The sequence below is a fragment of the Pseudonaja textilis genome, chromosome 8, assembly GCF_049901715.1.
Source record: "Pseudonaja textilis isolate UNSWEBS1 chromosome 8, rPseTex1.2, whole genome shotgun sequence".
NCBI lineage: Eukaryota > Metazoa > Chordata > Lepidosauria > Squamata > Elapidae > Pseudonaja > Pseudonaja textilis.
This window is the reverse complement of record NC_141997.1, coordinates 11,510,476-11,533,206: the sequence shown is the minus strand read 5'-3', so window position 1 is coordinate 11,533,206 and position 22,731 is coordinate 11,510,476. Positions and strand designations below refer to the sequence as shown.

At 39.4% G+C, this 22,731-nt stretch overlaps 1 protein-coding gene across 3 annotated transcripts in view; it reads right to left on the bottom strand.

Annotated features, from left to right (window-relative positions):
- Positions 1–22,394, bottom strand: part of ARHGAP6 (Rho GTPase activating protein 6) — a 269,917-nt gene extending 247,523 nt beyond the window's left edge. For all 3 annotated transcript variants that reach the window (XM_026714240.2, XM_087938347.1, XM_087938350.1), the window contains exon 1: positions 20,517–22,394. In XM_026714240.2, coding sequence (XP_026570025.2) covers positions 20,517–21,059 — 543 coding nt within the window. In that variant the 5' untranslated portion in view covers positions 21,060–22,394. The remainder of the gene's footprint in view (positions 1–20,516) is intronic.
- Between the last annotated feature and the right edge of the window lie 337 nt (positions 22,395–22,731).

Below are 22,731 nucleotides of genomic sequence, written 5' to 3'. Positions count from 1 at the left end.
GAAAAGGAAGGACTTAAGACTTAAAAAAATATCTATGAAAGAGAAAAATAAGATGCAAAATCAATATAATGTTAGAAAGCAAAAGGAAAGAATACAACAGAGAGGGGAAGCCAAAAAGGCGGAGGTTAGGAGAGGAGTGGGTAAAAAGGCTAGGTGGGTTAAGAAAGAAAGGGAAAAGGGGGAAAAAAGTCACAAAGGTATAAAACAAGATGGGAAAAAGAAAAAAAATTTTAGGGACAAAGGGTAATGTATAATTTAAAAACAAAAAAAAAAGGATTCTGCAAAGTACATATGATAGTATTGTAGTATTTGTATTAAAAATAGAAAATTAGAATTTTATAAGATTTAATAAAAGATTAAAATATTAAAGTGTTTAATAATGTTAAAATGTTTAATAATGATTGACTTTAAGTTTTAATAAAATATTAAAGGAAATATTTAAAATATTTAGTTTAATTGTAGAGTTTAATGGGCTAATGTGTTGATGTTATTATAGATTTATTATTGCAGTATTTGTTTTTGAAATAGTAGAATGTACTAAGCAGAATCAGATTGGGATCTAGGTGCTATTTTAATTGTCAATTTAGGGGAATGATAGAAAGGCATCATACTCTGATCAGCGATTTCAGGAGAAATTTTCTTTTTTATTATTGAGAATGAGACAAATGTTTAATTGGAAAAGAATGGACAAAAGATATAAATATATTGATGTAAAGTAAGATGAAATATATAAAATAGAATTAAGAAGAGTGAAAAGCGGGGAGGAGTTATATAGAAGATATAGAATGGTAAATAAGATAGGTAATGGTATATAAGAAGAGCATGAATTTAATTGAAGTCCATACAAAAAGAGGTAATCTGGGGCCAAACTACTTTCTAAAAAGAAGTTTTATGTTTTTGTGTTTTGTGTGTGTATGTTCGATTGAGAATTAATAAAATCTCGGAGGAATGTCAGATGAGAATAATTGTAAACAAGTCAGAGGGAAATATAAATATGATGACTTAATGATAAATATAGAAAAGAAATGTAATTGAATAAGAGTAAAGAGAAATAATGAGAAATTTGCTAAAAGGAATTTATGTGTTTATATGGGAATGGGGTAAATTAGAAGTATGAGATATAAAATAATGTTTTACCTGCCTTGTAAAGATTTATAATGGAAAGAGGTTTTATGTTTTTAATGTTTAATGATGTTTTGTTTGTCTTTAAAATTAATAAAATTTGTTTCAAAAAAATAAATAAAAAGAACCAGCTTTCAAGCAGTTGTCTGTATCCTTGCACTGGAGCTCTCCCAGCAGGAAAATGAATCCTCAGAAGAAAGGCATTTGCCAGCCTTTCAACAAACTCATTTTAAATCTTTGTCATTTTATCATAACTCTCTTCCATTTTCCCATTTTTATTATAACTCTTTTTCTGTTTTCCCTCCACATTTTTTGTTAAAGTCTTATTTTACACAAGCTTTTATATTGTAGCACAACACTCTTTCACAATGTTAGTTTGAGGTTCATTTAAATAACTATGGCACCAGAGTAGTAAGAATTTTCATTTGTGAACTGACAAAAGAAACAATTTGCAGGCTCAAATAATGCCAGACCTGCCGCAAATAAGGCAAATTGATATATAGCTAGTCCTGATGCTTGTCACAAGTACTGTAGAGATATGTAAACCAACAACTAAATAATTACATATCTTCCTTATATGCAAGTAGAATTTCAGAAAATGGTTCGCAAACTAGAAGTAGGGTGAAACAATTACTACTGAATATTTCTGACTTTTACATTTTCAAATTTCTAAAATAGCTTTTATAAATTGTACACACGTCATGCTGATATTCACCCAGCAATGCATCCAGACATCACAATAAAAACATGGTTGATAGTCTCCTACATATACATACAAACATACCTGGAATCTACAACAGAGACTTATATTTTTTTTAAAGATTTGTATGAATGCCCATCTTAGAAGACAACTCTGAAAGATCACAACCCTGGGAGATCAGAACACAATAAAACTACGAAAACTATAAAATCATAAAAATATATAAAAAGAAGAGGCAATGTAGCAGCTGCATTTGCAGGAGCACACTACTTCATTTTGATGAAAATAGTGGTGCCACAACACATGCTAGTTTCACCTCTTTGGAACAGTTATAACAACATCACAACACACATAGAAAAGAGGCAGGATTTACATCATACTGCTTTGGTCAATCAGACCCTCTTTGCCTTTGCTTCCTTATAGACATTGCTGCAATGTGATATAATTGTTAACATGGACATTTATGTTAAAGTCAACCTTCATTATGAAAGCTTTCATAGCTTTGGTGCAGCAACGCTTCCTCAACATATTCCATCACATAGATTTCTTGTTTGGAGAAGAGCTACTGGATAAAAAGTAGCATCTAAATATAACAAAGAAATAAAATAATAAAAACTCCACTAGAACTAGTAAGCATGAAACATTAAATTGGATTGACATCTTGTACTAAAACCATAAATGGATTTGTTTTGTTTTTTGCTCAATCTAATGTTTGAGTTTAGGCAATGTAATTTGTAGATCATATTATGCCCAATATTATCTCTAGCTTGACTGAGACAGTGATCAGTGCCTGAGTTGGGAAATTATAAGATGTGAATCAAGAGGAACATTAACATTTATGCCGATATTACCCTGGTAGGACCTGATCAGGATTCTATTATAATTTTGGAGTCCTGAGTGCGATTTGAATTTGGTTGTTTTCTTGCAGATGTTTCATTGCCTGGCTAGATAAAATATTCAATGAAATTTGTAACACATAGATTTAACCATAGTTATATGGGAAATAGACTATCCTAAACCAAGTTAAATCCAAAAACTGGATTTAACTGGATTTATTACTGGAAACCTGGTACTAATTAATATCAGCAAACACATAAGAGATAAACCACATACACAAGATATTTGACAGAGGTGTCAAACTTGTTTTAATTGAGGGGCACATCAAAGTTGTGGTTGACCTCGGGGGTTGGGTGGAGAGTGTGGCGAAGGTTATGGTTGATCTCAGGCAGGCCAGAGTGGGCATGGCCAGCTCAACATCGCTCATGTTGGGTGGCACATGTAATGGCCCAGTTGGGGCTGGGGTGGATTCATTGTCTTCAGCAGAGGAAGGCAAGACTAGGGCGAGTGCCAAACCCTTGTCCACCAGAGGAACCTCACCATCCCGTTCATGTGGAGGACCACCAGAGGGCAGCACAAGCTGCCTGGAGCCCTGGGCAGTGGAGGACAAGCACCCAGCCCAGCCCTTGAGTTCCTAGGGCACTGGGACTCCCACAGCCTAGACCAGCCCTACTTCCCCAAGGAGGCACCCGGCTGCACTTAGGTCCTCCTAGAGGCTGCTGCTGCTGCTGCTGTGCTCACCCTCCCCCAGATGGCTCATGGTGCGTGCAGAAGGGCAAAGTTGTGGATCAGGAGGAGGTCCATTCCTTCTCCTTATGAGACCCGGCTTTGTAACCAAAGCATCCTCAGCTATAGAATGGGAGACCACCGGGAGAGAAAGAGGCAAGGAGATGGCAAAAGGGCAGAAGGGCTCCTGGTGGCTAGTGCTAAGACAGGACTTCACTCAGACCCTCCCTCTCATAATCTTCCTTCCTTCCTTCTCCTTCCCCTCTTCCCCTCCTGATTCTTCCTCTTCTTTCTTCTCCTCCTCCTTCTCCAGCACCCTTACTCTTCCTATCCCTACTCTTTTCCTCCCTTTCTCCTTTCCTTCCTTCCTTCCTTCCCCCCTTTCCTTCCCTTTTCCCTTTTCTTCTTTTTCCATCCCTCATTCTTTCTTCTTCCTTCTTTTCCTTTCCTTGCTCTCTTCCCCTCTTTCCTGCTTTTTCTTGTCTGTCCTCTTTCCCTGTCTTCTTTTCTGCCCCTTCTTGGATGCTCAAATGCAAAAGGGGAAACATTTCTCAATGCCTCCTTGCCAGAGGTGATATTCAGCAGGTTCTGACCAGTTCTGGAGAACCAGTAGCGGAAATTTTGAGTAGTTCAGAGAACCAGCAAATGCCACCTCTGACTGGAGATTTTACAGTATCCTTCCCTTGCCACCCCCACCAAGCCATGCCCACAGAACCGGTGGCAAAAAAAAATCCCACCACTGCAACTTGCCTTGTCATCAAATGCAACTTTTGCTAGTAGTTTGTGGCCACTTAAAAGACTGAGAAAAAAACAGGCTCAGTTTATCTTGTGCTTGCATTTAGTGGGGGCGTCCACAGACAACAGTACGGCAAAATTGTCAAAATGGTGGCTGTGATAGTTGATCAGATATCCTCTCTTTTTTATGCGCAACAGCTTTAGCATTTAAGAACAGAGGTAAGTTAGTTGCTTTTCTATGAATACATAATCCTTAAAAGAGCTCTCCTGTAGGGACCCTACATGCTGGAACTATAGCAAAGGAGAATATTTCCCCCCATTCTGCTTTGTCCTCTTTTCCCCACTGAAAATGGCTGTTTGCAACACACAAGGAAGGGATACTTTCCTAAGAGCTCACAATTCAAGAATACCAATGTTAACTTGGATTATCAACAAAGTCCTGTCTGTGAAAAAACAAAACACAAAATTGCTTTCTCCTTTGAGCTCAAGTCTCAATGGATCCAGGAGTGATGCAGAAAAGCTTGGACTGGGGCATCTCCAACCAACTTGCCTTTCCTTCCTTCCTTCCTCTTTCTCTCCCTTTTTCCTTCCCTGCCTCGCTTCTCGTTCCCATTTCCTTCCTTCCTCCACCCACAGGAAGGGACGAGGGGAGGGGGACAGATTGGCAGCACTGCCAGTGGCTATGCCACAGGGGTGGGGGCAGTCCTGGTGAAAGGTAAGCCTCATATGCTATGAGGTCAGGCCAGCAAGTGGAGCACGGAGGCTTGTGGCAGCCATCTGGGCCAGCACACAGTAGCCTTAGATCTGGCCTGTGTCACTATCCTGGAGCCTTGGTGAAAAGGAAGCCTGGTGGGCTGCGAGGCCAGGCCGGTGAGCAGAGCATGGAGGAGTTGGTACAGGCACAGCACTGATCTACAACTCTTGGCAGCCATCTGGGCTGGAACACAGTCAGTTTTAGATCTGAACTGGGTCTGCCCTGGAGTCAGTGAGGGCCACCTCACCCCCTGGCTCCGAGTGCGCCCACAGGAGGCGGTAAGTGCTGCATCCTGGGTGAAAAGGAAAGGGAAGAACTCAGAATGCCGTCAGCTTGCAGGCCAAGATGGTGCCCTGGAATGCCAAATGCTGTACGCTCGCTGCCTCCTGTGTGCGCACTCGGAGGCAGAGCCAAGGCAGCCCCTCGCTGGCCCCAGGGTGGTTGACCATGTTCTGGTCTGGATGGCTGCCACCAGGTTGTAGATCAGCATCCAGTGAGCCTGAGCTGGTCTTTCACTGCTTCCAGGACTGCCCTGCAGGCCAGATCTAACCACTTTGTGGGCCATGCGCCTTGTGTTTGACATGTCTGGGATAAAAGAAATCTCCTGATACAAATAGAATGGAGTATTCTCATGACATAAAGATATACTTGGAGAATCATTTGTAGTTCCAGATGTTTATTCACATGTCCATTTATATAGGAAAGGGGCAGGAAACTGATACATTCCAGATATCATTTATTAAAGCTTTCTTATCTAGTATATCAATTGGTAGGAGATTGCGGAAGTTAATTTAAAACATCTGGATAGCACCATATTGCTTTTTGCTTTCAAAGCAAGAGAAGTGATATGGCTTTTTAAATTAGTAATAGCTATAATTAGGGATTGGCTAGGAGGAGAAACAAGGAAAAATTTGGTGATTTATATGAAGATAAAGTAAGAAAGATTTAATTAAAGTAGGGAACTTCAAATTAGACTTCACAGTACTTTGTAATTTTATCAGCAAAGAAATGAATATAGCTTGTATCTTCATACTTCATACATAATTTTAACACAAAGATGAATTCATTTCTTCTAGAAATAAATAATAATGAAAAAGCAAGACTTTAATACTGCTATACATAAACATGACTCATAACAAAAGTATTATTGAGACTTTCTCAATACCCTGCCAGAGTTAAATAAACAATGTATGAGCATGATTTTAAACAGTAACATTCTACTAAATTCAGTTACAGCATGAACAAGGGTGTAGCTAGATGAATATTCTATCAGTGCATTCAGTCTCATGACCATTGGAGTCTATTATGGCTTTCCTTAAACTTGCTGATGCAATTTCTTATAATTCATCCAGAATTAAAATAGAAATTTGTAGAAAAAATATGGAAACAAGATTCAGTTAGATGATTTGGAAGATCTACTGCAAGGTTATCTACTGCATACTCTAATAATGATAATGCAAAAAAACATTCTTTGAATGAGATATTCACAGGGGCACAGCATACCAGTCTGGTAGAAAGGGCATAGTACACTCCTGAGTGTGCTTTTCCTTATGGCTTGTGGAAATGAATGACTGGAAGAATATCTAGTTCTCTGTAGCAGAATACCAGCTGAGCTATTAACCAGCTCATGTTCCTAATCTAGGCACAGCTCATGTTCTTAATCTAGGCACAAGCCCTTATACTTAAGTCCATAGAATTGTGGGTACACAGTTGAGCAGCAGTTCCATCGTGTGGAAGGATATTCAAAAGGCAAAATTACAAATTCCTAAAACAGGGAAGAGAAGGGAAATCTCAGGTTAGTTTGGACGGCTGTAATCCAGAGCAAGAATACTCAATTTTTCTTTCTAATGGTAAGTGAATACTATAAATGGTCAGTGTGTGTTAGAGATGAACATGTATTAAGATGTTTACTATTTGATTGCCACTCTTTTCCCCTCTCAAAATAAGAATATTTATAAAGAGTCCTTTATGATTCACATCTGTTTTATCCAAGTGTTCTTTTCAGAAGGAAAGATAATAATATGGGAAGTATGATTTCATATTATATCAAACATAAAAACCCCATGTAAAAACTTCAGGATTACAAAGTTAACAGAGGTCATATATCAATGCTGCAATCTATATTTTTAATTTAAATAATCACAATTACAAAACAACATAAGGTAAATTTGTTCACTTTTTCAGTGGTAAAACTGGAAAAATAGTGTTTACATTTTAATCCAGTGGATTATAACATGTACCCTTGAGATGTACACGCTAGAACCAACATGGCCAATATGGGAGACTTACTGTGCTCCATAGCATGTAAAAGGCATTGTCAGTCTTCACACTAGTATAATAATAGAACTTGATTCTCCAGACACCTAACCACATATTCAGGAACTTATTTATTTAATGTACATGAAACAGACTATCTGCTTTACTATTGATAAAAATAGATGCCCATTACAGAGTATATAGAGATCTATATTCCAGTGCTCATCTGTGAGGGGTCTTTCCCTTTCCTCCTTTCTGAGTCAACAATATTTGGCAGTATTGTTAGTAGTATAAAATCACTAAAACAAAACAAGTTTGCTGAGCAATGCTTGCAAAAGAGGCCTGTGTATATTAGTGCCAAAGCTCTGGCAACACTTAAAATCCAGCAATTATTGTTTATTCAATGGCATCCTTGCTTCCATATGCAGATATTTATTTGATTTTTAACCTGCCTTTATTACTTTATCAGTAACTCAAGATGGTGAACATACGTAATACTTTATCCTTCTTCTATTTCCCCCACAACCACAACCCTGTGTGGTATTTTGTGCAGAGAGAGACTGACTGGTCCAAAGTCACACAGCTTTCATGCATAGGGCAGAACTATAACTCAGTGTCTCTGTGTTTCCAGGCAAGTACCTTAGCAACTATACCAAAAAGGCTCAAGAGCTACTACAAGATTCCAGAAAATAAAACAACGATACTATTCAAGTTCAATCTCTATAAGTATTCAAAAACAAAAGAAATTCTACTAATAAAAATATACTTGAAAGCTTCGCCCCAAAGTTCTTTTTTTTTAAAAAAATAAGAGAAAATACTTCATTAATCATTTAGAAAATACCTACAAAGTGATGTTACTGACTATTTTTTTAATCCACAAGTAAATTATACCGGGCTACATTTCCTTAATCTTCTATCTATCATGCTTTATGTAGCTTACAATCTTCCAGTGCTTCCGGTCCCTATAAAAGTTTACGTATTTTCTGAAAACAGAACTGAGCTATATACACTGATATTTTTATAATACCTAAGAACCTTTGGGGATACAACTGAAATGTCTATTCAGTAAATTACAAATAATACTATGGGAAGCAAATAACATGACAAAATGAAAAACATTTCCTGCTGGAGAAATGTTTTTTCAGTTTTTCAGAGAACTGAGACAATAAAAAGAAATATGAGACCAATACTGTTCACTGATGCCACTGGAGTTAATGAAGTGCTTCAAGTGTGGTATTGTATTTTGTTTTGAGAAAAGGAACAATACCTATTATTTTTAAAGTATTATTTATGAGAAGACAAATTTAGCATATATGGCCAAATATAACATCTTCTCTATAATCCAGCTCAGTCACCAATGTTGCAATATATTAATATGTCCCAACAAACAGACACACTTCTGTTCATTTCTCTAGCTATGTACAATGTATGCACAATTGGCCACTATTAACTTCATCTGAACAAAAATTAATTAAAGAGTATACTTTAGGGGCACCAAGATTTAGGGTAGTATGTTTTCTTGCCAATTCAAGGACTGGAAGTGAACATTGCAAAACAGATGTATGGATGTGGCCTGAAACAGATTCAAATAATCAGAGTCATACAAAATATACTGTTGAAAGGTGTCAAAATGCCTTTCTTTCGAGGATTCGATTTTCCCACTGGGAGAGCTCCGGCGCAAGGATACGGACAACTGCTTGAAAGCTGGATCTTTTTATTTTTCAGGAAGGCGGAGAACAGCAAGAAGTCTGCGTTCCTGGGCTAGCTAGCTTCTTATGGTAAGTCCCTGGTTTTTTATACCCTTTTCTCCCTTTGTAAGTTGATTTTGTGTGAGTGTTTGTATTTGTGCCTAATGTTTCAAATCCTGTTTGAGTTTTTCTTTATTTCCGTCAGAGGGCAAACTCCATGGGGTGAGGAAGGCAAACTACGTGGGGTGGCCAGATTGTATTATTGGTTTTCTGTAATCTCTTTTAGTTTTAAGATAGTTTTTCATATTTGTTCTGTGGCAATCTCCTGTCTGTCCCTTTTGTAATTTATATTTTGTGCCTTTTGTCTGTTTTTTGCTTATTTGGTACGTCCTGTGTTTGTAAGGGTTTTCTAAATTATCTTTTGTTTCCTTTTCCTATTTGTCTAGTTTTCTTAATTACTTAGGATTTTGTCTATAGGATTCTTTAATACTTTTTATTTGATTCCTTTTCCTATGTAAGTTTGTTTTCTGGCTGACCTGATGTTCCCCTTGGGCTTTTCCTGTTTTTTTGTGACACTACTGCCTTCATGAAATTCCCTTTCCACAATACCTTCCCAGAAACAGAATATTTGAGACCAATCTTTAATTGTATATATATCTCAGGTCAAATAATGTTCTGTTCAGCAATGGTATTATAACTTCCCCTATTAGACAGGGGGAGCACACATCCCATTCATGTGAACATCTATCAAATAGCAAGCTTGTTCATTTGGACCTTATCAGTAACAAAGCATGAAATATAGCCATCTTTAAAGCATAGCAAGTATTTCTGAAAACTTGCCGAGGAGGATTTATTTCAAAATGTAAAGAAAAATATTGACTTATAAATTTAGAAACATTCTTGTAAAATTAAGCATGTTCATTTTTCTTTTCAACCAGTGTAAACCAATAAAGCAATACAAAGCTCAAAGGAAAATAACCCAGTGGCATACAAGTGGAGAGATTTGAACAAAGGAACAGATATAAAGTACTGGAATGAGGATTAGGTTCAGATAAGAATGTCTACTATTATTCAGCCTCTGAATAATCCCTCCATGTGCATCTAGAATATTTTAAGAGGTTCTAATTGTTTTGAAGCCAAGATGGTCCACAGCTGAGATTTATTTAGATGGGAGAAAAATTACTTTCTGTGATGTACCTAAATACTTCCAAATATCCTTTTAGCTGCAGTGACTTCTAGGATGTTAAAAATTCAGGGATATTAGTCTTCAGTTCACTTCAGAACCATAATTTTCCTTTCCCTATCATAACAGGGAAGGAAATATGAAATATATTTCTTTCATCCAAAAGCTATTCTCTTTTAATCAAACTGCTCAAAAATTCCACACATATGCACACTTCTTCAAAAGTTCAGATTATTGTATTACATGAAGCTCTAACTATTTGACATTATACCTTAGTAAAACCATATCCAAGTAAATGCTATTCCCAATTCAAAACTTGATCACATACATCCTTCACCCATACATTTTAATATAAAAATGAAATTCAATAGCAATGGAACTACATCCTTAAATTTTCCCTTCAAATATCAGATATAGGGTTCTAAATAAAAAAACAGAAATCCCCTCTTGCTTCCCTAGCCCTGTTAAATTTATTATAGGCAAAGATAAATATCTGATTGTAGATTTGTGTCTCTTAAAAGTCCTTTCCCCATCAAACTCTAGAATAAATTTTTAAAAGCGTCTCTCTACTAGTAATTATCCTTGTATATACATAATTTGATTTCATTAGCTGACAAATGCCTCTTTCAATTAAATAGCAGGCTGGTAATAGTTTGCTTGCTAAGCTCTACAGAGACACTAAATCAGGGGTGTCAAACTCACATTGTCATGGTAGCATCACACAATGTATCAGGACTTTTTCCCCCTTCACTAAACCAGGCATGGGCATGGCTAGCGCGTGACACATCCGGCCTGCAGGCCAGGAGTTTGACAGTCCTGCACTAAATCAATAAATAATGGTCAATATTTTATGTGTCCTTATTCTCTAAACATACAGAAATTGGTTGGGTACACTCATCATGTTGAGCATTTGTTTTGGTTTTGGTTTGCAACAATGAACATTCATTGTGGTTTGTAAACTATGATTAATGATTTAGCAGGATGTATCAACCAAGAGACTATATGTTAGTACCACCTTTCTACATATTGTTCTGAAATCTGAAAAGAAAGAAGTTTTACAATTAATGACAAATACTGTAATAAAATGAACTCCAGTACAATCTTAATAATAATCATAACTCAAATTCTCTCCATATTTGGGTTTTTATTTCTTCCACAAATTAATAAATCCAGATTAGAACTATTTGTAACATTTTGAATTTCAATGCTTTGCAGCAGTCTATTTTGATATGTTTACTGTTCAGCAATTTATCAAAAGCTCTTAATATTAAGTATGCCTTCATCTAGTTCAAGCAATTTAATGAAGTACAAAAAATTGCCAGGAGAATAGTCATCTTGAGAAGCATATAATAAAGTTATGCTTTATGAAACGGCAGGCACACCAACAGACTATTAAAATTTATCTTGAGTCCTCTCTAGCTGCTCTTAATAGACTTGATAATCTCCAAATGTTAACAGCTGAAGAATATGACTCTGCTAAATCCTAGTGATGTCTTTTAAATATCTAGACATGGTCTTCCAAGACACAGAAAAGTAAATTGCCTGTATATAATCTCTCTCTCTCCCTCTCTCTCTCTCTCTCTCTGTGTGTGTGTGTGTGTGTATGTATTTATTTATGTATGTATGTATGTATGTATGTATGTATGTATGTATGTTGGGTCTTATTTGATGCTTCAAGATTGAGTGTTATACTTCCCAAAATGCTCAAAGGAGCTTATCAGCTATAATATTCTTTTTTTCCATAGGACGAACAGAAAATATCCCTACTATGACTAAGCTATTTGAAGTACAGGAACTGCCATATCTCCTTCGTGATCTACAGTTTGATGTGTGACCCTGCAGTCACACTGAGGGGAGGGTATTATACCCCATTTATACAAAGAGCTCCGGTAGACACTGTGTGAGATGTGAATCCTAGTCAGGATTGTCCATTGCTGACATGGTAGTTCAAAGCATCTTTTTTGTAGAGTCATTTATATGTCTTCATTTGGCTTTCCATTGGGAAAGTTGTTGGGCAGATGTTGTGCAAGTGCCCATTGGGGATTCCTGGATTTGAGTCTTCCAGTTGATAAATGTGGAAGGCTGGCATGCACTGATAGAAGTAAGTTGTTCATAATTTTCCTGTATTCTCTCACCAGTGCATCTTGCCTTCATAAAGTTGGTGGTGCTATGTGGCTCAGAACAGGAAGCAGCGAGTCGGAGTGGTTTTAATACATCCACTCATAACCCTTATGGTGTCGTTGAGTCTGACATCTAACTTACTAGTATGGCAGCTGTTAAGCCATACAGGGGACACAGTATTTTACTGCAGGGTGTTCCAGCCCTAGTGCTGAATATTTGAGGGTGGCAGCTGAACCTCCCCATTTAATTCCACATAACTTTTGGAGTATGTTGTTCCTTGTATTAATTTTTGCAAATTATCCAAATTGTTATTCTCTACACTGAAGCAGGATTGACTACAGGACAATAAGAACCAAGACAATAATAAAATTAATAATTAAAGTTAACACTTTATGAATTTAACCCTGATAATCTTGACTAACAGTCTATCCCCATGATGGCAATCCTATGGCACGCATCCTATGGCACAGGTGGCATGCAGAGCCTCTCTGTGGGCACGCAAGCGGTCGGCTCAACTCAGTTCCACCACGCATGCACACCTCCCAGCTGATTTTCAGGTCTAGATCACACTGCACTCCCCCATCCCATTTGCAAAAAAACCCGGCCAAACTGTTTAACTTTTTGCCCCACTGGCTGGCCACACCCCACCCTATCTGCCTCTCCTGCTTCCAGAGTCACATGCGCTACCTAATAGTTCTTTGGCTGCTCTCTGGTTCCTGTTCCTTGCTTGTTGTCGCCGCCGCTGCTTGCTTGCTTGCCTGCCCTGACTCCTCGCTTGATTGCTGTAGCCTGCATAATTTTGGGTAAGTTGCTGACTTTGTGCCCCCCACTTGCTTGCTTATCGCAGCCCAGGCCCAGCTGCTCCCACTCCTCGCCCTCTTGCTGTCGGTGCCGTCGGTGCCCGCATGCATCCCCAGGATATCCATCCTCTTGCCAGACAGGAGTGCTGCCGCCAGTCGCTCCCCTGTGCCCGCATGCCTACCTGCCTGGCATCCCCAGTGGCTTTTAATAACGCCTCAGGAAAGGCCTGGGATCCACGTTGGTTTGTGGTGGGCAGGCATGGTTAGCTGGATGCTGCTCCGAACGCGATTCTGACAGAGGAGGAGCAGATATTCCTGTGCCCCTCGCCTGCTCGTGCTGCTGCCACTAGGAAAGGCCAGTGGTCCATAGCGCACCCATGTTGGCAACAGGGGTGATAAACGGGGAGGGAGGGTACCACGTGAGAGATCGCGGTATCGGAGCCCTTCCCAGGTGTTCCCTAGCCTGCAAGGGGAGGGCACAATCTCCCGCATTCTGCCCTTCAGGAGCCGCAAAGCATTTGCCTCCCCTCTGGCACCCATCAATCTTCTTCCCACCGCGCTTCTCTTTTTCCTTGCCAGAAGCGCTCACAAGTCCAGCGGGAAGGAGGAGGCTTGGTGAGGACCAGAGGGGCAGTGAGCACTTTGCGGCTCCTGAGGGGGTTGAGCCTTCCCCTTGCAGCATATTCAGGCACCGCTGGCAGCTGCTTCCTGCTGCTCAGGAGTTCCACACTCTTTCCGCTGCTGCTCAGGCTCCTCGACAGCAGCCATGACACAGGTTTGCTAGGCAGACTGCTGGATAAAAATCACCCCTGCCCTGCTTGGCCTCGCCCACAGATGCCCAGTCGCATCAGTGTCTCATTTAAAGCTCTCTTTTCGCTTAGCTCAGAGACCAACAAAAAACAAAAAATCCCGATCAGTGGGACTTCTATCTCTAAGCAGGAGAGAAAGCCAGAGAGAGGGAGATGAAAGAAAAAGGGAGAAAGAAAGAAATGAAAGAAAGAGGGAGAAAGAGAAAGAGAGGGAGAAGGAGAAAAAGAGAGGGAGAAAGAGAGAGGGAGAAAGAGATGAAAGAAAAAGAGGGAGAAAGAGAGAGATAGAGAGAGAAAGAGAGAGGTGAGATGTTGCTTCCTATGGGAAAGAGCCCCCTCCTCACTTTACCCCACCTGAAAGGGGAGAGGGGTCTCTTTGTTATTATTTGAATAAAATGAAATCCACTATTTGTACCTGGTGTGGCTGTCCTTTATTTCCTGCTTTTTCAACCTCAGCTGCTTTGCGCGGCACAGCTGAGGTTGAAAAAGCAGGAAAGAAGAGGATTTTCAAATGCTGTGCACCTGTGTCCGGGTGGCACAGCTGATGATTTCTTGAAAATGCTGTGCACATGTGCATAGTGCTCATCAGGCGTGGCCGCATGCCCAACACACAGCCACCCGCAAAACATGCATTCACCAAACCAGTTGTAATCCCACCCCTGCGTGTTGGCACTTCACAATAAATGAGTGGGTTTGGGGTTGCAGTTTGGGCACTCGGTGCCGAAAAGGTTCACCATCACTGGTCTACCCTATTCCAGGATATTAAAAGCTAAGGAGAGGCTGCCAGGCTATTGATGGTCTCCTCAATTGCTATTGGCCTTAAAGCTACAAAAAGACTCAAGCACATCTCAGATAAAGGATCCTAGATATGGAAACCTCAATTAGGGAACCAATTAGCCAGCTAAATGTCTTCATCAGCTTGATATATTTACATATTACAGATATATTTTGTACTACTGTGCTTCATACAGTATCATGCAAATCTTACAGCAAGAAATCCTAGATTTAAAAGATTCCTTATGCTAACAGAATCTGTTTCTAAGAGTCTGCATAGCTCAATTACTGATTTATGTCCTATTGTACTGTGATTTTTAGAGAGCTTCTTTATAACTATACATCCTTTTCCTACTTATAGCTCAGTGAATTAGGGAGATGCCTGTGTGAGCTGCTTCCAAATATTATCTGTTTGTTGTGGATTTAAAGTATGTTTTGCCTCTTGTCATTTCGGCAACACAGCTGGAATATTTCCATCCACATCATATCCCTTAGTCTCTGCAGGGTTTCTTAATGCTTTTTGTTGTAGCTGATTTTTCTTCCTTTGCTGTTGTTTTTAATTTGCATTTACTATACTTTTGTGTGCCTTCTACTGCAATTGAAACGGCATATAAATGGAATTAAATAATAAATTTAATCAAACTAATGTTGAATGCATCCAAATTTTCCATGCAATTTTGTAGAATTCATCTGCAATTAACAGCCATTTATTCTCGATTATCTTAGCCAGTAGTCTTAATATTTACTATACTTATGCACCATTATGAATATCAGTAATTTAATATTCATTTTTAATATTTTATGCACTCTCCTCCTCGACTATGTATACATATCTTCTTATAGTGTTGAATGACTTCTTTTATATTGGCCACAATAAAGACATTTTTTTAAAAAAAATTGCCCCAAGAATCAGGGAAATCCTTTCCCAAGATCATTGTGTGGGCAAAAGAAGCACCAGCTGAAAAATCACATTGATATTATAAGTCCAGCAGTACGCTGGGGCTTTTTTTCCAAAGAGGCTACCTGATATAAGCAGGTCAATGTTAAAAACAAACAAACCAGACAGCTGAACATCTGATCAAATTTGTTGTGAAATATTAGTGATCAAAACTCTAAAATCAGACAGCTATTTTATTTTACTGTCTTGGAAAAATTCTTTTTTATAAATATATTTTACAAAGCATTTCTTACAAAAGAATATTCTGAAGTCAAAACAGACAATATGGTACATTTTAGAAGGGAGACATATAGATGCAGCTACTTTCATGTGAGGATACATTGTTGATGGCAGTTCCAAAATCCTCTTCTTGACAATCCCAGCATATGTCTGCAACTGGAGCACAAAACTGTTGACACTATTATTAAATGTCTGGAATTTAGCAAGGACTGATGAAGATTTCCAACTGTTGCAGTCTGAGGCATGGATTATAGTACATGTCATTTTGTTTTTTCTTTTTAAAGAAGAAGCTCAGGTATTTATGGATGTCATGGCAAGTTTACATATCCGTCAGCCTCAGAGCCTCCTTACTTCACCACTAATTAAATTTTACTGTTGTGAATTTTTTTTTGTTTTTAAACAATAACTTAAATAACTTTAGCAGAAATAATTAGCTTAGCAGGGTTATTAGTGGTTACTTTTATGCATTCACAATATAGGAAGAGTATGCTCATTTCAACTATGTATGGGATAAATTGAGTCCACAAACAAAAACACACCTTTGAAAAGAACTTTAAAGAACAACCTGCTACTAGAAATGAAGTGAAATGAAGCCCTACATGACACAGGATCTGCAGGACTAGCTCTCACTAAGGACATCAACCTCTCTTACCAATTCAGAGGAGGTGGGAGTGTTCCTAGTCCCTTCCCTTTAACATTGCTATCACTGGGAGCTAGAAAGTGTGCCTTTACAGTGGCAGCTCCTGCCCTATAGATATTGTTCCCCTGAAGTTCAGCAGGCTTTTTCCTCCTAACCTTCCAAAAAGCACCAAAGACCTGCCATTTCCTTCAAGTGAGAGGATTTTATGAGGGACTGTATATTGAAAGTTTAACTTTGTTCCCAGTTTTTTAAAAATGTTTATGATTTTAATATATGTTTGTATATTTTGTATTATGTTGTTTTAATTGTTGACTGGGAACCCCCTAAGTTCAATATAAGATGGGAAATGTTTTAAATAAATACAATAAAATATGAATGAGGAATATAAGTTCCAATAATTTCCCCTGGTACGTCTTTTAAGAAGTTGTATGAACAAATAAAAAGCATCTGTTTAATGAAAGAATACATTTTAGAACTTTTAAAAAGTTTCTACACTTTTAGGAACATTGTCACTTGAAAGAAATGCAAGTTGTTTCTTTTTTTAAAAAAATGCAAATCCTACAATAACTTTTTAATAAACAACTAGTTCATTGTCCTTCTTTCCATTTAATCTAGTTCATCACCCAAAATAAAAACAATCTCCATTCTGATTCCTCCCTACTCTGCTTTTCCATTTTTCCACTTAAAAGAAACTGCTATTGACCTTGTCTAAGGATAAAGATAGGTCTGGGAAACAGCTGGATTTTCCTTTTTGTACAATGGAGATCCAAATCATAAATCTCAGCTCTACGTTCATACAGAAATAATCCCAGAAACCTCCAAAGTTTACCATCATTGACTGAACTTTTTTCCTTGTTCCAGCTGAAAACTAAACTCATGGTTACCTGCTTGTTTTTTCCAATCTAGCCTAGATTCACTGTTTTGGGATGATCTTTGAGTCGAATAAATAAAGGTTCTACCCTAACTAAGGGTTTAGGTTTATCCTTATCGCCAACTGAGCTACTTTTATTTTATAAATAAAATTAATTAGATCCTTAGCCTAAATGTGTAAGTAATGCTGCTTATGCAGAACACAACATGATTTACATATGTGTAATATTTTTATGTTCAAAATTCTTACATATACTGTATTACCTATAACAGAGATTAACAATTTTCTTCTACACAGCCAGAGGCCATTCCGTTGCCATTTCCTTCTCCTTCTTGCCAGTGCTGGCTGGGAGACTTGTTACTCTTCCCATGCTAAGAGAGCTGTGAAGGCATTGCCAAAAATAGCTACAGAAGGGTGTGGCAAATTTTTCTCTCCTTTTCTCAGGCCATAGGAACTTGGTTCTTTTTTTGTCTGCCACTAATGATAAAATTTTGTGTAAAAAATATTTTTGCTCAATGGCAAATAAATTCACACATGCAGGCTCTGCAAACTTATTAATCAATACCTCAATTGCAATATTGAATTGCTGTCATTAAGCGATGCAGTCATAAAGTGTGATATAACATGACTCACTTAGCAACGGCAATCTAGGCAATCCTGGTTGTTGTTTTACTCCAAGGTCATTAAGCAGGAAACAGAGGGAGTCCCAGACAATGGGGGGGGGGCGCTGGAAGACCTGGGCAGTCCACATGAAAGTGGGTGTGGGTGTGAATGATGCAGTGTAGCATGAACTCAGGGAGATTGGGGCAACAAGATACAGGATGCATGTGTGCAAGTGCAGGGAGACTAAGGAAAGGGTACTGGAGGGGCACGTGTGCAAGTGCAAAGAGGCAAAGAAAAGAAGGCATGCATGAGTGTAAGCAGGGGAAGAGGGGCGGTGTGCATGCACTTGTATCTGGATGTATGTGAGAAAGGAAGGCCAGGAAAGGAAGATGCTGGTGGATGCATGTGTGTGTAAATGCAGGGAGACCCAGGGGAGGGTTGTAAGTATATGTGCAAGTGCAGGGGAGCCAGGGTACCATGGCATTGCTGGGTGCATGTTTGTAGGTGCGAGCACAGGGAGTCCAGGGAAAGAAGGTACAGCGTACATGTTGCAAGTGCAAGGAGGCCAGGGAAACAGAGAGTTACTGATGCATCTGTGTGCGTGTGCAAACATTAGGGTGTTGGGGAAAGAGTCACAGGGTGTATATGTCCAAATGCAGGGAGGCCAGGGAAGAAGGGCACTGGTGGGTGCATGTATATGTGCAAACTCAGGGAGACTGGGGAAAGTTATAGTTAATCAAGTATATTAGGTTCACATAGTTGGAATGAGCCATTTAGGTATGGAGTTAAAATTATTGAGTTCAGAAAATTAGGAAATCTAGTTTCAAGCCTTCCTGATATATATCTATTCAAACACACTCAAAACAAAGAGGAGCTTGCCACTGTTCTAAGTAAATGACTCTACTTTTAGACTGTGCTTATTATTTTTTGCTAACACTCAAATGAAATGCATGTTCCTGCAGCTTAAGACCATGATTTTGTAACTTGTACTCTGCAGTTCAGAGATCAAATCATATCCTTCTTCCATGGTCCTTTACATACTTTACACCCATGCCATATTACTGACTCATTAAGTGTGTAACCAAGTTCTATTCCAAGATTTCTTTCAGATTTACGATCTGACCAGGAATCCATAATCCATACTCTTGCAATTAATCTGTGTTTCTTAAGCCCTTCCAGGCTCACTTTTTGTGGAGAAAGAGGATCTATTATCTTTATTCTTTTAATAATGTTCTTTACTTTTACATTTGTAAGCTGCCCAGAGTCTTGGTGGATTTGGATGTCCTATAAATTACAAAGTGAATTTAAATCTGCATTTGTTTCTACTAATTTTTCATCCTGTATTTTCAATGCATCCTTCAGCTTCTCGTGATCATATTGAATTTTGTTTTTGTAATATTAGGTATTCTATCTTGTGTCATCTGCAAATCTGGTAAGATTATCCCCATCTCTTTATCCAAATTCTTAATAAAAATGTCACTTATATATTGATTTATATTGTCCTCTTTATTTTGTCATTAGATTTGTGATTTGCTGATAATACCTTTTAAAACAACACCCCCTATCCATCTTGGTGTCTTCTTCCTATTAGTTTGTTATGTTGCAGAATTTTGCTTACTTATTGCTCAGAGTTTATTGGAAATAAATAATTCCTTGAAATCCATTGTATATATTTGACTATATTCAGTGTGACTAAACAATAATAATCTAACTGCGATTTACACACATTAATTGTATGCTTTGGGAGGTGAGGGTTTTTTTGAACACTCAAGTTTATGTTATCCATTATTTTTGTAAACTGTGTGTAATTAGGACAGAACATTAGTCATGCCATTACATCACCAAAGAGATGCAACCTGGCAACAAGAAATAATAACTTGATATAGGAAGAAAAACTTTCAAGTTACACAGGCATATTAAACTCTCAGGATAATGTTTAAACATAATTAAACAAATAAACCTGTGAGAAAGGTAGAAAGAGTGAAAAATGAAGTATCCATATTTAAAGTACACATCCAGGTAAACCTATACTGATAAAATATGTTTTTGAAAACTCTTATGATGGAGAAGGATGAACATCCCCTCGCTCAACATGGGACAACAATATTCTCAGCAAGTACAGTATTTGAAGCATATGCTTCCTTGGGCTGAATTGCAACACCCATTCATCATGTTACCTGAGACTGCGGAATCAACACACATCTGGCAGGTTAAAGGTTCTCCATCCTGTTCTGGATCCATCTTAGATTGCAAAGATCATTGTGCATTTGTCTAATAGTTTCAAATACTAATATCGTTCCATATATGGTACCTTGAGAATTGCAAACCTGTCCTATAACTGAGACAAGATTGAAGGATCTTTAATGTTCTCAGAGCTTGGTTGTTTTCTTACAGACATTTCATTACCCAAGCTAGGTAACATCATCAGTGCAGTTTGAATAATGAAACCTTGGCAAGAAAACAGCCATAGAACTTAGCAAGCTCAATGACCCCTTATTTCAACCCTGAGCTACAAATATTCTCCTTTATTGAGACAAGATGATCAACTCCTTTTCCCAGATGAGGATAATTACCTAAAGTCAGCAGAGTTCATAAACCAGGCCATTTTAATTTAAAGTCCTCAACACACACCGGCTCCGCTATAGCTCCTAACTGAAAAGTTACCCGATTGTGGTGAGAGGGTCAATGATTAACCTAAGCTTTAAAGACAACGCTCCTACCTCGGCTTTCCACACTACGTAGGAAGAGGCGTGACTGCTGGGCAGATTCTGTCCCTTCCTCTGCTGAAGCCACTTTCTGGGGGAAAAGAAGATGCTGTTGGCCCCGCTGCCCCCATAGCCGCCGCTGAGAGCCGAGGCTGAGGGCGCGCGCGCCAAGAAAGGCAGCTCCCACGCCGTGAGCCTTTTGCCTCGAGGGCCCTCATAGTCAAAGTGGAAACTGCCCGAGGGCGACTTGTCCAGGGGCGTGCTGGGCACGGAGAGCGAGAAAGCGCTTTGCCCCCCGCCGGCCGGGCGCAGCAAAGCGCGCGAAGAAAAGGCCGCCAAATATTCGGCCGAAGGACCACCCGTCGTTTTGGCCCGCGCGGAGCGGGCTGAACTCTCCAGCTCTTCTCCGCCGGAGCGGCCGATGACGGCAGGGTCCAGACTGCGGGTCTGGCGAAGTCCCCGCTTGGACAAACTCTTGGAGCAGAGTGGAGGACTGCCGGCAGCCGCCGGCGAAGAGGAGCAAGAGAAGACGCTGTTGAGGAGGCTGTGCGCGGACATCCTGAGGGCAGCGGCTCAAAAGCCGCTCGATCTCTCCTTCCTTCGCGCCGCCGCTGCCAGCTGCTGCCTCGAACGCTGGCGCTGGCCGGAGGACGCCGCTCGAGTTTTACTCCAGCCGTCCCGCGAACCAGCGCCTAGGTCCACCCCTCGGAGGCACTGCGCTCCCTTGCTCGGCTCTGGCAATGGCTGTTACCTCAGCCCGTTCTCTTGCCGCAGGCCTCCTCTCCCGCGGGACGTGCGGCTCGGCTCTAGTTCATGGGCGGGTGGCCCCACGCGTGCCTTCCGGCATCCTCGTTTGCTATTGCTAAGTCTTATTCCGTGACTACAGCCTAATTTGGCAGGAGAAGGCGAGTCTACCTCCTCCTCCGTGCCTTAGGCCCTCCCTCCAAGCTTGACCTTTCTGGAGTCCCCACGCTCTACCTTGGCGCGTTGTTCGCTCCGACTCAAATAGACGCCCTGGGGGCTGCGCAATCCTCAACAACCGCTTGCTTTAAGATCGCGCAATGGGCTGTGGTGTATTTTGTTATCAGGTCGATATCCCGCAGCTTTTGGATTCAGTAAGCTCTTTGAGTTATTTCGGACCAAGGTTTGATTCGGAGCTGAATTTCATCACCAATTGTGTATGTTTTTATTGCCTCCCATCTTCCTGGCTGTTCTGATTTTCATTTTTTTGGAAAACAGTATTTTGCAGGTATGAATAAACTACATGAATAATTGTTACCTACCGTGAAGACAGAGAAATAGATAGCATTTAAATGCTTTTCCCCCCACAATATTAATTAATTTTTATTCATTATTTATTACAGTTACTGAGTTTTGAACTTGCTTCTTTTCACCAATACTTGATTTCTAAAGTTGGGGAGGCAGAGAACTTGCTTAAAAAGTCAGCTTGCAAGATATTCCATCCTTCTCAGAAATACCTGTCAAAAACCATTTACCTTCTTCTTTACATCTGATAAATACTGTGCAGGTGCTTAGAAGTTTTTGTTTGCTTCAGATGTTCCTAAGACAATCTCTTGGGAGAAAAAAAGTGTCTTATCTCTAAGAAGACAGATTACAAACAAGGAAGCCAAACAAGGTAATAAATTAGTATCCATGCCATGATATTTTAGGATTGGCTAATGACTTTTCAGTGTTTTAAAAGACCGCACAGAGAACTAACTGCCTTTGTGCGAAAAAAATATGTAAAGTTTAACTGTAGAAAGCAAATCCATATATTAAACCACTGAGAAATGCATACACTGCTATGCATGTTTCTTAGTACAAAACCCTCCCAATGTTTGTTTCTGCAGAGCAGATCAAACAATCACTGCTAAATAAAAGATTTACCTGTTGACCTTCTGTACTTACTGGATGCAGAATTGTTATTCCTCCACAATTGGTTCAGCAGTAGAATCGGAAACTGTAGTTTGGAAAATGGGATCTGGCTTCATTCAACAACTTCAGTCTTATCACCTTTCTTGCCCTTGCTGACCTCTACCCCAAGCCCAGCTTGTGAAGATAATTGTGTAAAGAAGATATCTGACTTGACAGAGATCTAGAGACTCTATACCTTTTACAAATCATGAGAATTAGTAAGAGGAACTCATAAGAGCCAATAAGGTCCAGTTCACATGGTCTGGTGGCTTCAGATTTTCCAGGAAGAACTCAGCTCTCTATATATAATAACTTA